The sequence below is a fragment of the Corvus hawaiiensis genome, chromosome 5 (assembly GCF_020740725.1).
Source record: "Corvus hawaiiensis isolate bCorHaw1 chromosome 5, bCorHaw1.pri.cur, whole genome shotgun sequence".
Lineage (NCBI taxonomy): Eukaryota > Metazoa > Chordata > Aves > Passeriformes > Corvidae > Corvus > Corvus hawaiiensis.
Genome location: NC_063217.1, coordinates 38,114,048 through 38,127,634, shown reverse-complemented (window position 1 = coordinate 38,127,634; position 13,587 = coordinate 38,114,048). Strand labels below are relative to the sequence as shown.

The following is a 13,587-nucleotide window of genomic DNA, read 5'->3' as shown; positions in this document are numbered from 1 at the left end:
AAGGCCTGCATTCCACCTGTAAAAAAAAGTCTAGTATTGCCAGGTGCTTTGTTATAGGAAATAAAATTCAGGAGATACAAAGGATGATTGGAAATTTATGGCTCCATGCTGCTGGCATTTGCACTGCTAGGAATTTAAGGCCTCTTTCAGTAGGTCAGAGAGAACTCATTGAGTATCTACATGTTTTATCCTGTTGCACTGTGCAGAGCTTAGGTAAATTCATCACTCCACAGGAAAGATTTGGTACCTCAGAACTCCAGTTCCTCTGTCAGAGAGGGCATTTTTAAACAGAAAAATATTGATACGAAAGTTGGAAGACAAGATCAACTTCTTGTTAAAATATCAAATTTCAAAGACAGTAAATAAGATATTGCCCACAATCTATTTTGTATTTTGAAATCAGAGTTTCAAGGCATATTTCAAGGACTTCTCTTTGAAAGCATATTTCAAGGACTTCTCTTATTTACATCAAAATCCTGTGCACTAGGGGGAAAAAACCACTAAATTCTTGAGGAAAAGGACTAACTTCAAGCTCTATTTAAAACCTGACCATTAACCTGTAATGGTTAGCACATAAAATGGAAAAGAACTACAGAAGTATAGCTCTCTCAGTTAGTCAGGAGGTTATTCAAAGATTCTGTGAGTAGATGGCCATATTCCAATATCTTTAGGTTAGTCAAGCCTAAGTTTGCAACACGTTAGAATGCCAGTAGAATTACTCTGGGAAATAAGTGTTCAATGTGGGGACCTGTACCGGAATCTGATGCCACTTAAAAATTACATGTGTTCTGTGAATTCTATTTCCAGTCTTCCCAAGGGACAGTGTTATGGTCCTCTGCAAATATAAGATCCCTGCCATCCTCACAGTGGTGTTTTACCAGTTCTCCAATACAATCTGTCCTTGGCATTGGAGAGGTTAAAAAGAGAGGAATGAGGGAAAACTCTTCTCTGAAGACAACACCTATTGCAAAAGTCAGTGGTATATTTTGGAGGAAGAACTAAAAGTATGTCAGAGATAGTTTCAGGCAAAACAGAGAAAATGTCAGTCTAAAGACAGGTCTCGAAATCTGCAAGGCTCTTTGCAGTGTTAAAAATACCTTGCAAAAGGAAGTGCTGCTTGACAGGTCATCATTTACAATTTTTAAGAATCAATATTGTCAGGATGCAAAATTGTGACTGTGAAAGAAAGAGGATGGCATTTGTGACTAATGTATTGATCTCAAGGAAAGTTTCTCTTTCATGGATTCACTTCCAAATAACCTTCTAATTGGCCTTGCAGCCTGGAAAAAATCTTACAATGCACTTCCCTTGAGGACGAGTTACTGTATAAATACCTCTGTAGTAAACAGACCTGTTAAAAATAATCAAATTTTAACTCAGCAAGGTCACTCTTTTGACAGGTCTGTGCTACGTAACTGTGTTCAGAGAATGATCTATAAAGGCAGCTGTACATTTCTGCATTATCTTACTGTTTACTGAAATGGTTTCCCTTATAGGTAATCTAGTAGTCCAAACTCTTGCTTGAGCTGTAGCCGTAGTAACATTCATTGAATTAGACGTGTAAGAAAAACAAGTGTGTGCATTCACAGTAAAGTCTCTGTTGTAAAAAAAATTGTTCATTAAAAAAGCTTTTGCAACCTCCTCTGCCTTCTTTCTCATCCCCTGGGTGGGCAGTATGTCCCTGAGCACACTTGTATGGGTCACATGAAGTTCAGGGCTACCAAGATGATACCAGGAAAAAATTCCTCCCAGTTTGGTTGAACTTTTTTCCATCAGCCATGCTGCTGTTGTGGTAAAGCTATTCCAGGGAGCAAAACGTTCTGCAAAGTGCCATTCAAAGTGAATAGTATGGTTTCTTTTCACCCTTGAGGCCAGGCACTGTACTTGCAGTGCTCTCAACCCATACAGTTAGCAGGAGGACAAGCAGAGGGGAATGTGGCTTTTGTTTCCTGTTTGTGCACTGAGAGCTCTCTCCTGTTTAATCTGCTGGGTCATTAATTGGCTCAGTTTCTTGATCACATTCCAAGTCAGGCAATTACTGTATTTGCCTTGCAGCAAAAATAATTTCCTGTTAATTAATTTTTACTTTCCATTTAAGACTGCTTTGCTGTATATTCTTAACCAACATCCTTATCCAGCATAAGGTGGTTGCATTTTATAATGTGTCTATCCTCTGGTGAACAAAGTTATTCATCCATGTATTACAGATTGCAAACTGTTTTGGTACAATGGGTGGAACAGAGCTATAAAAAATAACGTATTTACTCACTTTTTTTCAAAGCTAATATTGGGGGACCATTATAGGTAACCCAAAATAGGTACAGGCACATATGGGAAGAAGCAGGTCATAGGGCTTCTCAGGCAGTTTCAAAATTCTTTTCTGAACATGGGCATTGAAAGAATGTGAACGGCCTGAGTATATAAAAGATAATTGCTTTAAAATTAGATACAAAGAAAATTCAAAGAAAGAGTAATTGTCTGTAAATGTTCTACTTTAAAAGATGTATTTATTTTGGGGAGATACATTTAATTGTCATGGCTGCAAAGACCGGCTAAAAAAGCAGAGGTGGATACCAAGGCTTGGGGGTTTTTTAATTGGTTTAATTTTGTCCATTAACCAGATAAGATCAATTGATAAGGAGTAAGTGCTTAAGTTATTTCTGCCTCCTTTTTAACATATAAAATACATTAATCATTGATAAATACCTGAAAGAGTTTAACTGTGATATGAAAATAAGATTTTGGTAATTTTCTTACTTTGGAGGCTTTCAGATGATGAATAATGATTAGATCATTTAGTCTATGGGTAAAAGGTAGTCCCACCTTTCTCCCAGCTGGAGATCCCTTTCTCTGAGCTAGACTGATGTGAGCACAGCAAATGGAAGAGTCTGCCATCAGCTGTAGAAAAGACATGTTACCATATTACAATGCCATTGAGGGTATCAAGAACTACCTCATACAACTGGCAGCTGGGGTAAATCCATAAAAAAAATCTTTCACTGTGTCCTTAGAAGAAAAGAAAATTTGGAGCTGCGTCAGTGCTCCCAACAAACTGTCAAGCCAGCCCTAGCTGCTTATGAGGTGGCTTGACTTACTGTGCTGCATTACTGCTACCTAAAAATGAAGTGTTTCACTCCTTTTCCTGTTCAAAAATCTAGAATGGAAAAGTACCTCAAGAGTTTAATGATGCTTCAGTGACATCTGTGTAAGCAGTCACCACACCTAATATTTAGGTGTTCAATTACCTGAACACTCACTTTGTTGACAAAGGCGCTTCTCTGCTGGTGACAGAATGGCTGGTAAGTCACAATTACCTGGGCTTAGGGAAGTGGAACAAAGAGGTACCAGGATCTCTGCATATCTCTATTGAATGGAGCTATCGTTGGAGAAGTCTCAGCAAACCCAGTTTGCCTTAGAGATTCTGCAGTCCCAGTCACTCCTTTCATGACTGTATGAAAGCTCACGCACAACAAAACAGATTTGTTAGAGTTTACCTTAAGTCTGTCCTGAATGAAATCAAGCTGTATTCATCTGCTCTGTTCAGCCTCTTGCTCTTAGTAATGCTAACCTTTTCGGGTTGTGGCAAAAGAATGTGCATTTACTATGGAGTTTGGAGATTCTTTCAACTTTAACAGGCTGTAGTTGAAATCAAAATGAGGGTGCTGTCTGGGAGTTCATAGTCATTGATGTGCAAGGAATGAACAGAACTATTGCACATTCAGGATACTCTCCATAGCCTTGTACTATATCATGCAAGGACTTTGAGTCATTACTAACATCAGAAAAAGAAACTGCATTTTAGCTTGACTCATTTTTAATATCAGAAAAAAGAGATTGCATTTTAGCTTGACTCAAGCCAGTTAACCCAGACATCACAGCCAAAACAAGTTTCCAAGTGTTTGGCACAAGTGTCTGTGTAAGTAAGTACATAGTGATCTCAAGTGATCTTAGTCTTAGCTGTGCAAAACTGTTTGGAAAGAATGGGTTATCTAGTGCTAAAATAAGATTGCTCTTAGCCAATTGCTATTAAGTGGCTATTAATTTTGCTCTTATTTATCAGTCTGTATCAGAACTTACTGTACCCAATAGCTTCCACACTACCTGTCTGCTTCTGGAACTTGCCGTTGTCTAGAGTGGCTATGGATCAGATGCTAAAATCTGTTTGGCAGAAAACTTCCTCATCCTTCCTCCAGATTTCCTTAGTCAGGACTAATTGGCAGAATAGCTTAGGTAAGTACTGGGGTCAATGCTAGTCACTGATAACTTGTGTGATGAGATAGTGTGCCCTCAGCAAATATGTGGATGATACAAACATGGCGAAAGTGATTGACACATCAAATAATACAGGAAGCTCTAGGATTGGGCAAAATAAATTTCATGCAGTTCAACAAGGAGTGATAGATTCTGCGCCTAGGTGAATAACCCCATGTACCAGTAAAGATGCAAACTGGCTAGCTGGTGTGGTGTAAAGAACCTGCAAAGGTCATAGTGGATGCCAAGTGAATAGGAGAAAGTGATGGCCTTGTTATTACCAGGAAGGCAAAATGGATTGGGTTACACTACGATGAGAGTAAGCAGATAAAATTAAATTTTGCTTTTTACCATGTTGGTTCTGCACAGAGCTGTAATTCTGCATCCAGTTTTGGGCTCTGCAGTCCTCTTCAAGGACTACAGCTGGAGTCAGCTTAGCTGAGGACTGGCAGGACTGTCATCGGCCAAAAGTATGTGACCTTTGAGAAGAGACTGAGAAACCTGGGCTTGTTTAGTCTGGCAAAGAAGCAGCTAAATGGTGATCTAACATTTGCCCACAGTAACTTGAATGGGAATTGCAGAGATGACAAAGTTAAATTACTCCTGCTACTGTCAGATGGTATAAGAGGACACAACCCCAGGGTGCAGCTTGGAAGATTCAGTTTGGACTTTAGAATAGACTTATTAGTGAGAAGGGTAGTGCAGCAGTGAATTAGTTTACCCAGAGTTGTAACCCGGGGACTTGTCCTTGTAGTCTTTGACTTGGCTATGAAAAGTGGCAGCTGCCTGGTATGGACTGTGCAACCATTCTGTGTTCAACTAGCACTTCCAACCAAACTTCTGCAAATAATAAACTTTAAGGGAAACTGGAAGAAAGCAAAATTATGTACCCAAATTTGTAGGCTCACCTTGTATTGTCTGTTCAGACTGATTTGCTTTTATGGTAGCAGACATGCAGTCAGTGAAAGTAAAAAGAATGACAGTGCACTGCAGAGGGCTGTCTTGTCAATTGCAGCAGAAAGCAAATAATAACTGAAAAACCATAGGCCCCTCAGTTTCCTTTATGTATTTTCTGTCAAGCTTAAGTCAGTCATCCAAAGATTAAGCTGTTCTGGTTCAAGGTTTCAGGAAATGAAAGGAGGATATCCTTGCTAATTTTACCTGGGAAGATAATCCCATCTTGCAGAAAGGGAAATAATAAGGTGGTAGAGGCTCTTCTCACTATGAGAGCCATGGATGGTGCATAAGTGTTCTTGCAGGTTTGTCTGTGCATATTAACACACAGCTCTTTGTTGCTGGCCAGAGAGTAAAAAAGATAGAGAAAAATCTTGATCTGGCCTCAGAAAAGCTGGCCTCGTGGCTCTTGCAAGGCAAAATAGCCGTTTTACTGCTTTAATTTTCACCAAGACAGATAGTCACTTATGTATTATTTTCCTGACCTAAGGCCATGGACTAATATAGTTTTGGCCACATTGCTTCCTCCCATATGCCTGTGCTGAGATAACAGGAGAGGCCAGTATATCTTTTCTACTTCTGTAAGGTTTTCTTGGACTATTTTCATATGGTTCATGTTGGGAATGGCAGAGCAAAGAATTACATACCTCTCAGCCAATTCAGATTAGAAATAAACAGATTTAGTTCAAATTGTTTATCCAAGCATTTAGCAGACTCTGTTGCTGCTCTTAAATATTTGATAATTTGTGGGTCAGTGATCCTTAACAGAAATTGTTAGTACTTTTGGGCAGAAATTTGAGGTGCTAGATGTGGAGAAGGGCTCTGTTACAGGCAAAGATTTGGGGTGGACTTGCCTGGCCGGCCAGAAGGGGGCCTTAACAGAAGACTTTATTTTCTTTGTATTTTCCTTCCTTTTTCATGGTCCATACTGCAGTCAAGCACATCCTGAAAACCAGCTCTAGCTTTCACACAAACTTTTAAGTCTCCCTTACCAATAACCTTGGAGGAACATTTCTTTTCACACAGCAATATGGGTACTAATGTGATAATGAAATACCATCTGTATGCATCCCAACATGAGAGAAGAATTTCAGTTCTGCCTTTTACTACTATGTGATTTTTTTCCTGACAAAGACAGAACCCTGATTTCCAATTTATTTCTGGGCACCAAATTAAGTAAATGGGTACTCTGCTTGAGTAGATCCTTAGTTATTATGACCAAGCAACTGTGTCTCTGCTATTATTTTAGAAAAACTTCTCCAGACTTTAAATGAAGACAGAGGAGGCAGAACAATTACAATGGAGAATTTGTTTACAGGCTGTCACTAGAAGAGACATAATGCCTCCCTTTATCACCACTTGTCAGAGCAGTGACAGCCTGTAAACAGCCTGCCCGTGCATTATTCTTTATTTGTCACCACTTGTGCCAGCTCTTGCCCTAGCAGGTGCCTGGCATGTGTCAAACTTACGATTCATGGATTCATTTGATCAGCACTGTAAAGAAAAGTATGATGTATTTTCTTTTAAATTACAAATTAGATATTTGGTCCCCATATCTAATGAAAGGGGCTTTGGCTTCTTTATATGCAAAAGGTACCATTTATAGATTACTCTAGAATTTAAATATTGGCTTCTCTCTCATGCCCAATTCTGAAAGTGGAATTTATGTAATACTACAGAATATAAATTAAACCATCCTACCACCCTTTTCTATTGTCATGGCAAATCTGTTCAAACTGTTTCTTTTGATAGTGAATGGGCAGAATGTGTTGTCCTCTGGACATTTGAATGTCTTTTTATTACAGGTTGCTGTCTATTTTACACACTGCATTATAATTTCTTTCAAATAATTTCTCTAGAATTATAGTTTTGTGCTGACATTGATTCATGCATGTTTACTTGTGCACTTCAGTGTGCTTACTAGTAAATGTATATGTGTAACGTAGAGGGTTTGTGTGTGAGATCCTTCTTCTGGAGATAATATTAGCAACTAAATAGTTGAGATCTGTGAGAAAATGCAGTTGTACTAGGAAATAAAATATTTGGTGTTCTCTTCTGTGAGGGAAATTTATGGAGTTCTGTGAAAAGGGGCACTTTATTCTAATAGATTTGGCAAATTACAAGATTTAAAAAGTAAAAAAAAAAAGATGTAAAATTTAAGAGACCTGTTTCCCGTGTTTGCAAGGAATCCAAAGTAATGAAAGAACAGTATGAACTACCATTGATTTCATGGATTTCAAGCTCCAATACAACTGATGACAATCAAATCATATTATTCAACTCTATTGTTATTCAGCAATTGATATAAGAACAGAAAAGAATGTATCGTAATTTGATACTTCACATCATCCCTTGCTGAAGTGTTTTCCCAAGAAGATAGGCACTCAGCTTTCAGAATTTGCTCACTGAAAGATGTGTAAGGAATGAAATAATTCCTTTGTATGAGATTGAATTTCAGTGAAAAGGGTGCATTTGTATGAGTTCATTTAAACATCAGTGGTGGCCGTATTCAAACTGCCTGTTGTAAGGGCCTTACCCTAACCATTGTGACACTAGCTAGGGAAGGTCCAACTCACGTGTGCCTACAGGCAACAGAGAGCCTACCAACACCACAAACAATTTGAATTGTCCAAGTAAGGCTCCTGCTTCTCTCCATCAGAGTGTTTAGGTGCTTTCTTGGTATCTGCCTTCACCCACAAAGAGGGAAACTACCTAGAAAAAGCAAAGAGTAAAAAAGCAATTGTGTCTGACACATAATGAAATTCAGAGCTATGTAGTAGCTGGTTAGCTCCTCTGGTCAGCTTAGAGCCTCATCAGTGAACCCATCTGTGAGGGCAGGCAGGTGACGATGGGGCATTTGTACTATAGCCAAGGCTTTTAGTGGTTGCTTCCACAGCTGGAGAGGTGTGTTCTGGCTGAGTAGCCCAATTCTTTTTGGTGCGTGTCTGTACAATGTGCAGGAATGTGGTCTTGCTCTTGGTGCTGAGTCCCTACGCACTATTCAGTGCAAACAAACTGAAGACTTGTGGATGGAGGAGGAGAAGGGTTAGGTGACCTTAGAGAACTGCAGGAAATTTCTGGTGTCTGAGGACTCACAGAACCTACGGTACCTAACTGATTAGATTTGATTTACTTTGGAAATATGTAATAACCTGTCACTTTGGAGCTTTTTCATTTTTCATGGCTATTAGATGGTACGATTTACAATACAGAAAAAAATCCAGACTGACAGCCCTAACAGACTTTCTTATATTACTTGCAAGATCTTTGTATCTTTGTTTTTAAGGTCTATTTCCCTTCTTCTATATTCCTGCACTATGGGAATAGTCTCAATGGAGCTCATAAAAACAGAAAAACAGTTCAATAAATACACACTTTAAACAGTCTTGCCTGTGGGCACAAAATGATCCAGGGCTTGAATTAACCTCAGTTCAGTCACAAAACTGAATTGTAGCTAGTACCTAAAATGAGTCAGAGTAGCACACAGGCCTTGTCCTGTGAATGTGGTTGGTCATACAAAACCCACCATTCAAGACACAGGACATCTCTTGACATTGTTACTGTTGGGGGATTGTGTTGGGGTTTTATTGGGTATGTAAATAGTGAAACGGGATGGAAAAAGGGATACTTCTTTCCATCTTATTTCAGAATTTAATGTGTATTCTACAGTCAACCACAGAGTAGAAGACAAAAACATTCTATATGTATCTGAAGGTCATTCTTTTTTTTTTTTTTTGCCTCAGACTTGGCTTTCCTCACTTGACCTAGTACTTCTTCCAGGGAGTACTTCTCATGACTCAGGATGTCTCCACAGTGTTGAGTTTCTCCTCCCAGAAGCCCCCTGTTCTGTTATCTTTGCAGGCTGATGTTCCCAGTCCCTCTTCTGTGCTAGGGTGCATCAGGATTCCTCGGTACAGAGGACCATCCCATGTAGTACTATTCCACTAAATACACATAAATACGCATCAGTGTTCTACTTCTTCCTAATCTGCAGGTATCTTTGGAAAGTCTTATGTGTTTGTCAGCTAGGAAAAAAACAAGATGAAAAGAAACATGTGCAGGGAGCTCTATTTCACTGGATCTTAATTTTTTTTTCAGGATCCTGTATTGCACTGTGAGTGTTGTGACTTGCTTGCTCATTGACCTGAATTTGTGTGTCACCATTATATACTCCAGGATACTGCTAAATGGAAATCCTTTTGGCTTGTCCACAGCAAAATTCTTGCAATCTGTAATGATTTAAGGACAGGAACAAGGCCTGGTGTCCATAAAAGTGCAAAGAATTAGTAGCCAATATCAGAAACAAGCATAACTTGACAAAGCCATTTCAGTGAGACTTAGCTTGCAAACCCTAGCATCACTAAATGTAGCTTATCAGCAGTTTTACTTATCAGAGACTAAGCTTTTCTCTCCCTTTTTCCCTGACGAATGAAATTATCATGTTTTTCCAAAGTAATGAGTGTCAAGCTGAGGTGTTATAGCAAAGACAAAAGATCAGGATTTGTCTTGTAGATGTGTTTAGGAAGAGGCAAAACTGTGGGGCGTTTTTTTGTTGATGGATTTTCTTATGAATCTTGGGGTGCATTTCTTATCAGAAGAAAAAATGTTCCCAAAGATGATGTTTTGCGATACAAACAACCAGATTTTGCAGATCAGAGAACTTGTCAACTACTCTAAATTTGCACCTTAATTTTATTAGAAATTCAGCTGTCTATGTGCTGTCATGCTGGTATCCAACTATTAAAATCTTTCTTCATTTTCCATTACAAAAGCAATCTCATCCTGCTATTTTTATTTTTTAAAATTTATTTCCATGCATATTTCTTCATAATAAGTTGATATAGGAAACTGACTTGGAAAGGACACTTTATAAAATGACACGCCAGAGTGTTATATGGCCCTGGGCTGCAGGAGCCAGAGAATGGATGAATATCCTGCAGCTCTTTTGGCCATTGTATCGTGGATGGCAGGTTGCCAGTAGCAACTGCAGCAGAGTGTCAGTGTCTTCCTCTGTGTGATAAAACAGAGAATATTTGCACTTTCTGAACTATCTCAGGAGGATTTGTGGCAGAGTTTGGAGGACTTGAAGTGACAAGAGATGGAAGTAGATAAGCTCCTTGCAGGTTGTACGCCAACCTGTCCTTCTGTTGGCTCCTCCAGACCTGGCACCACTGACGCTTTTTTGCCCTTCTTTCTAGAGCATTTGAAAGAGAAGCTGGAGGAATACATGGTCCGTTTTGCCAAGGTGAGGATTGTGCGTACCAAGAAACGAGAAGGGCTCATTCGGACAAGGCTGCTAGGAGCCTCGCTGGCTAGAGGAGAAGTCTTGACATTTCTGGATTCCCACTGCGAAGTCAACGTGAATTGGCTGCCTCCCTTGCTTAGTAAGTGCATGAGCGTTCATCAGACATTAAAATCAGAACATGCAACCAACAATTGAAGCTATGTCCTACAGTAAGCAGGACATACACTTTACCAAAGTGTTTGCAGTTCTGCTGCAGTGTCTGAAGTGTCAGCATGAGAGAGAACTCCAAGAAATGTGAGAAGTTGCATTTTGTTTCTTGAGACTAAAGGACTAGTAAAATCTTGCAGTATTGCTTTAGCTTACTATAGTTACAATTTATTTTATTATTACTACTACTAAATACACCACTAAATCTAGTATTATGCTATGTCCTTACTATACACCTGAAAGTTTTGTTATGCAGGTATTGCACTCCTTCCTAGTTTTCTACATTGCATTAAAACAGCTTTTGCTGTAAATATATCCAAGGCCTCAGTGTTAAATCCAATAGCAACAGCATTCACAACAGGAAGCTCAGAAAGAATGATTTGCTATTGACTGCTTTGCTGGATTCCAGCTGCAGCCAGCAAAGCGCCATTAGTTAAAGGAATGGAAAGAATCAATTGTTGTAGTCTAGGATTTCACTTCAGGAAACAATATTCTCTTTTCTACACGCCTGACTACATGGAAAGTATATATGCTTTGCAAAGTGAGTGCTTTCTGCTACCATAACTAAAGGAAATTTCTGAGTTGCCTAATAAAGAAATTTGTAATAATTTTAAAAGTCTGCACTAAGTACACAAAAGGTTATGGTTTCACTAATTAATGGTTATTGTTTCTAGATTTTTGTTGTTAGGACTCTTGGGCCACACAGTAAGCTGATGAAGCATTTGCAGCAAGATGTGCTGTTCTGATAATGAGCTATCAGTAGAGACCAAGAAAAGTCCTGGTAACTAGCTTCTCTTCAGATCAGTAACAAGATAATCCACAAAATTCCAAATTTTTTTCCTTTCTGGCTTCCATATCAAATCATGCATGCAGTCTTTCCCTTTATTAGCCCTTTGCCCTCAGTTACAACATCTGCATTTTAAAAATAACCTCCATGTCTTCATGTGAAGCACAAATGGCATAAAGGAGCAGAGAGAAATACAAGTTTCAACTAGCCTTCTACATGCAGCCCCAAAAAGTAGCCATTAAACACTCATGAGTACTCTATGTGTACAGCCACCTTTCCTTTGCCTTCTGATTTTGTCCCACTGCACAAAATACATTGCCACAAATTTTAAAAATCTCAAGAAGTTTCTCACTCATGTCCTTTGAGGTCTTTTGCTAGGTTACAGCTTTAACCCTTCAATTTTGCAAACTTAAACACAAGAAAATTGCAAGTTGCAGAAACAGTTCCTTTTCTTGCTTTCTCATCTGAAAGGAATAATATTATCATTAAGATTGGAATAGACCTGCAAGACCATCAGGTTCAATCTTTGATCTAATACCATGACCAGTAAACAAAATCCCAAAGTGCTACGTCCACTCATTTTTTGAATACTTCTAGGGATGGTGAGCCCACCACTTCCCTGGGCAGCCTGTCTCAATGCTTAATTACTCTTTCAGTGAGGAAATTTTTCCTAATCTCCAATCTGAACCTCCCCTGGTGCAACTTGAGGCCAGTTCCCCTTGTCCTATCACTGGGAGAAGAGACTGACCCCCACCTTACCACAACCCCTCCTTTCAAGCAGTTGTAGAGAGGCTCAGGTCTTCCCTGAGCCTCCTTTTCTCCAGGCTAAACAACCCCAGCACCCTCAGTTGCTCCTCATAGGACCTGTGCTCCAGACCCTCCGCCAGCTCCATTGCCCTTCTCTGGACATGCTCCAGCGCCTCAATGTCTTTCCTGTACTGAAGGGCCCAGAACTGGACACAGCACTTGATGTGCAGCCTCACCAGCACTGAGTACAGAGGGACAGTCACTGCTCTGGTTCTGCTGGCCACACTTATTGCTGGTACAGGCCAGGATGCCATTGGCCTCCTTGGCCACCTGGGCACAGCTGGCTCATGTTCAGATGCTGCCAACCAGCACCTCCAAGTTCTTTTCCTCTGGGCAGCTTTCTAGATGTGCATCTGTAAGCCTTTAGTGCTGCATGGAGTTATGAGCCAAGGGCCTCAGTCCTTGATCCAGCCTATCCAGATCCCTCTATAGAGCCTTCCTGCCCTCCAGCAGGTTGACACTCCCATCCAACTTGGTGTCATCTGCAACCTGGCTGAGGGTGCACTTAATCTCCTTCTAGATCATCAATAAAGATGTTCAAAAGTACTGGCCCCAACAGCACTTCCAATCTTCCACCGGCTGGATTTAACTTCATTCACCACCATTCTCCAGGCTGGCCATCTGGCCACTTTTTTATCCAGTGAAGAGTCCACCTGTCTAAGCTGCCAGCTTCTCCAGGACAATGCTGTGAGAGACAGTATCAAAGGCTTTACTGAAGACCAGGTAGCAATGTCCACAGCCCTTCCCCAGATCCACTAGGCAGGGTACCTGCTTATAGAAGGAGATCATGTTAGGCAGGCAGGATCAGACTTTCATAAACCTGTCCTGGCTGGGCCTGATCCCGTAGCCTGTGTGAAATCAAGATAATCTGTTCCATACATCTGGCCAGATTTCACCCTGTAAAAACTGAAAAATAAATAGAATGGCAATTAAGGATTCATAATGGCAGCCAGGTTGCAGTTGGATATTGAACCCTAAGCCTCAAACCAGAAAACCGGAAAGATGAGAGCAACTTTATCAGTGCCCCTTAGTTCTCAAGAGGGATGAGATCTTTCTCATTCCACATACAGTAGAATACCTGTAGATAGCCAACCATCCAGAGGACCTGGAAATGAATCTTGAGGAATACTGAAGCCCAGAATCAAATCTGCTTTATTTTGAAAGAAAAAGTAGAGCATTATGTGAAAGACAAATAGAAAATGAGCACACCTCTAGTATGTTTTCCCTGTGCCCTGTTTTTCTAAAGGGATTAGAGAACTTTCTTATAAACTTCAGATGGCAAATATTTACTGTACTGAAATCAGATGCCACCTGGCTGCTAATAATAGTAAAGTTA

General features: G+C 40.0%; 1 protein-coding gene across 1 annotated transcript in view; it reads left to right on the top strand.

Moving 5' to 3' along the window:
* Positions 1-13,587, top strand: part of GALNTL6 (polypeptide N-acetylgalactosaminyltransferase like 6) — a 442,063-nt gene that overhangs the window by 353,199 nt on the left and 75,277 nt on the right. The window contains exon 5 of the mRNA XM_048303651.1: positions 10,404-10,589. Within this exon, the coding sequence (XP_048159608.1) occupies positions 10,404-10,589 (186 nt within the window). The remainder of the gene's footprint in view (positions 1-10,403; positions 10,590-13,587) is intronic.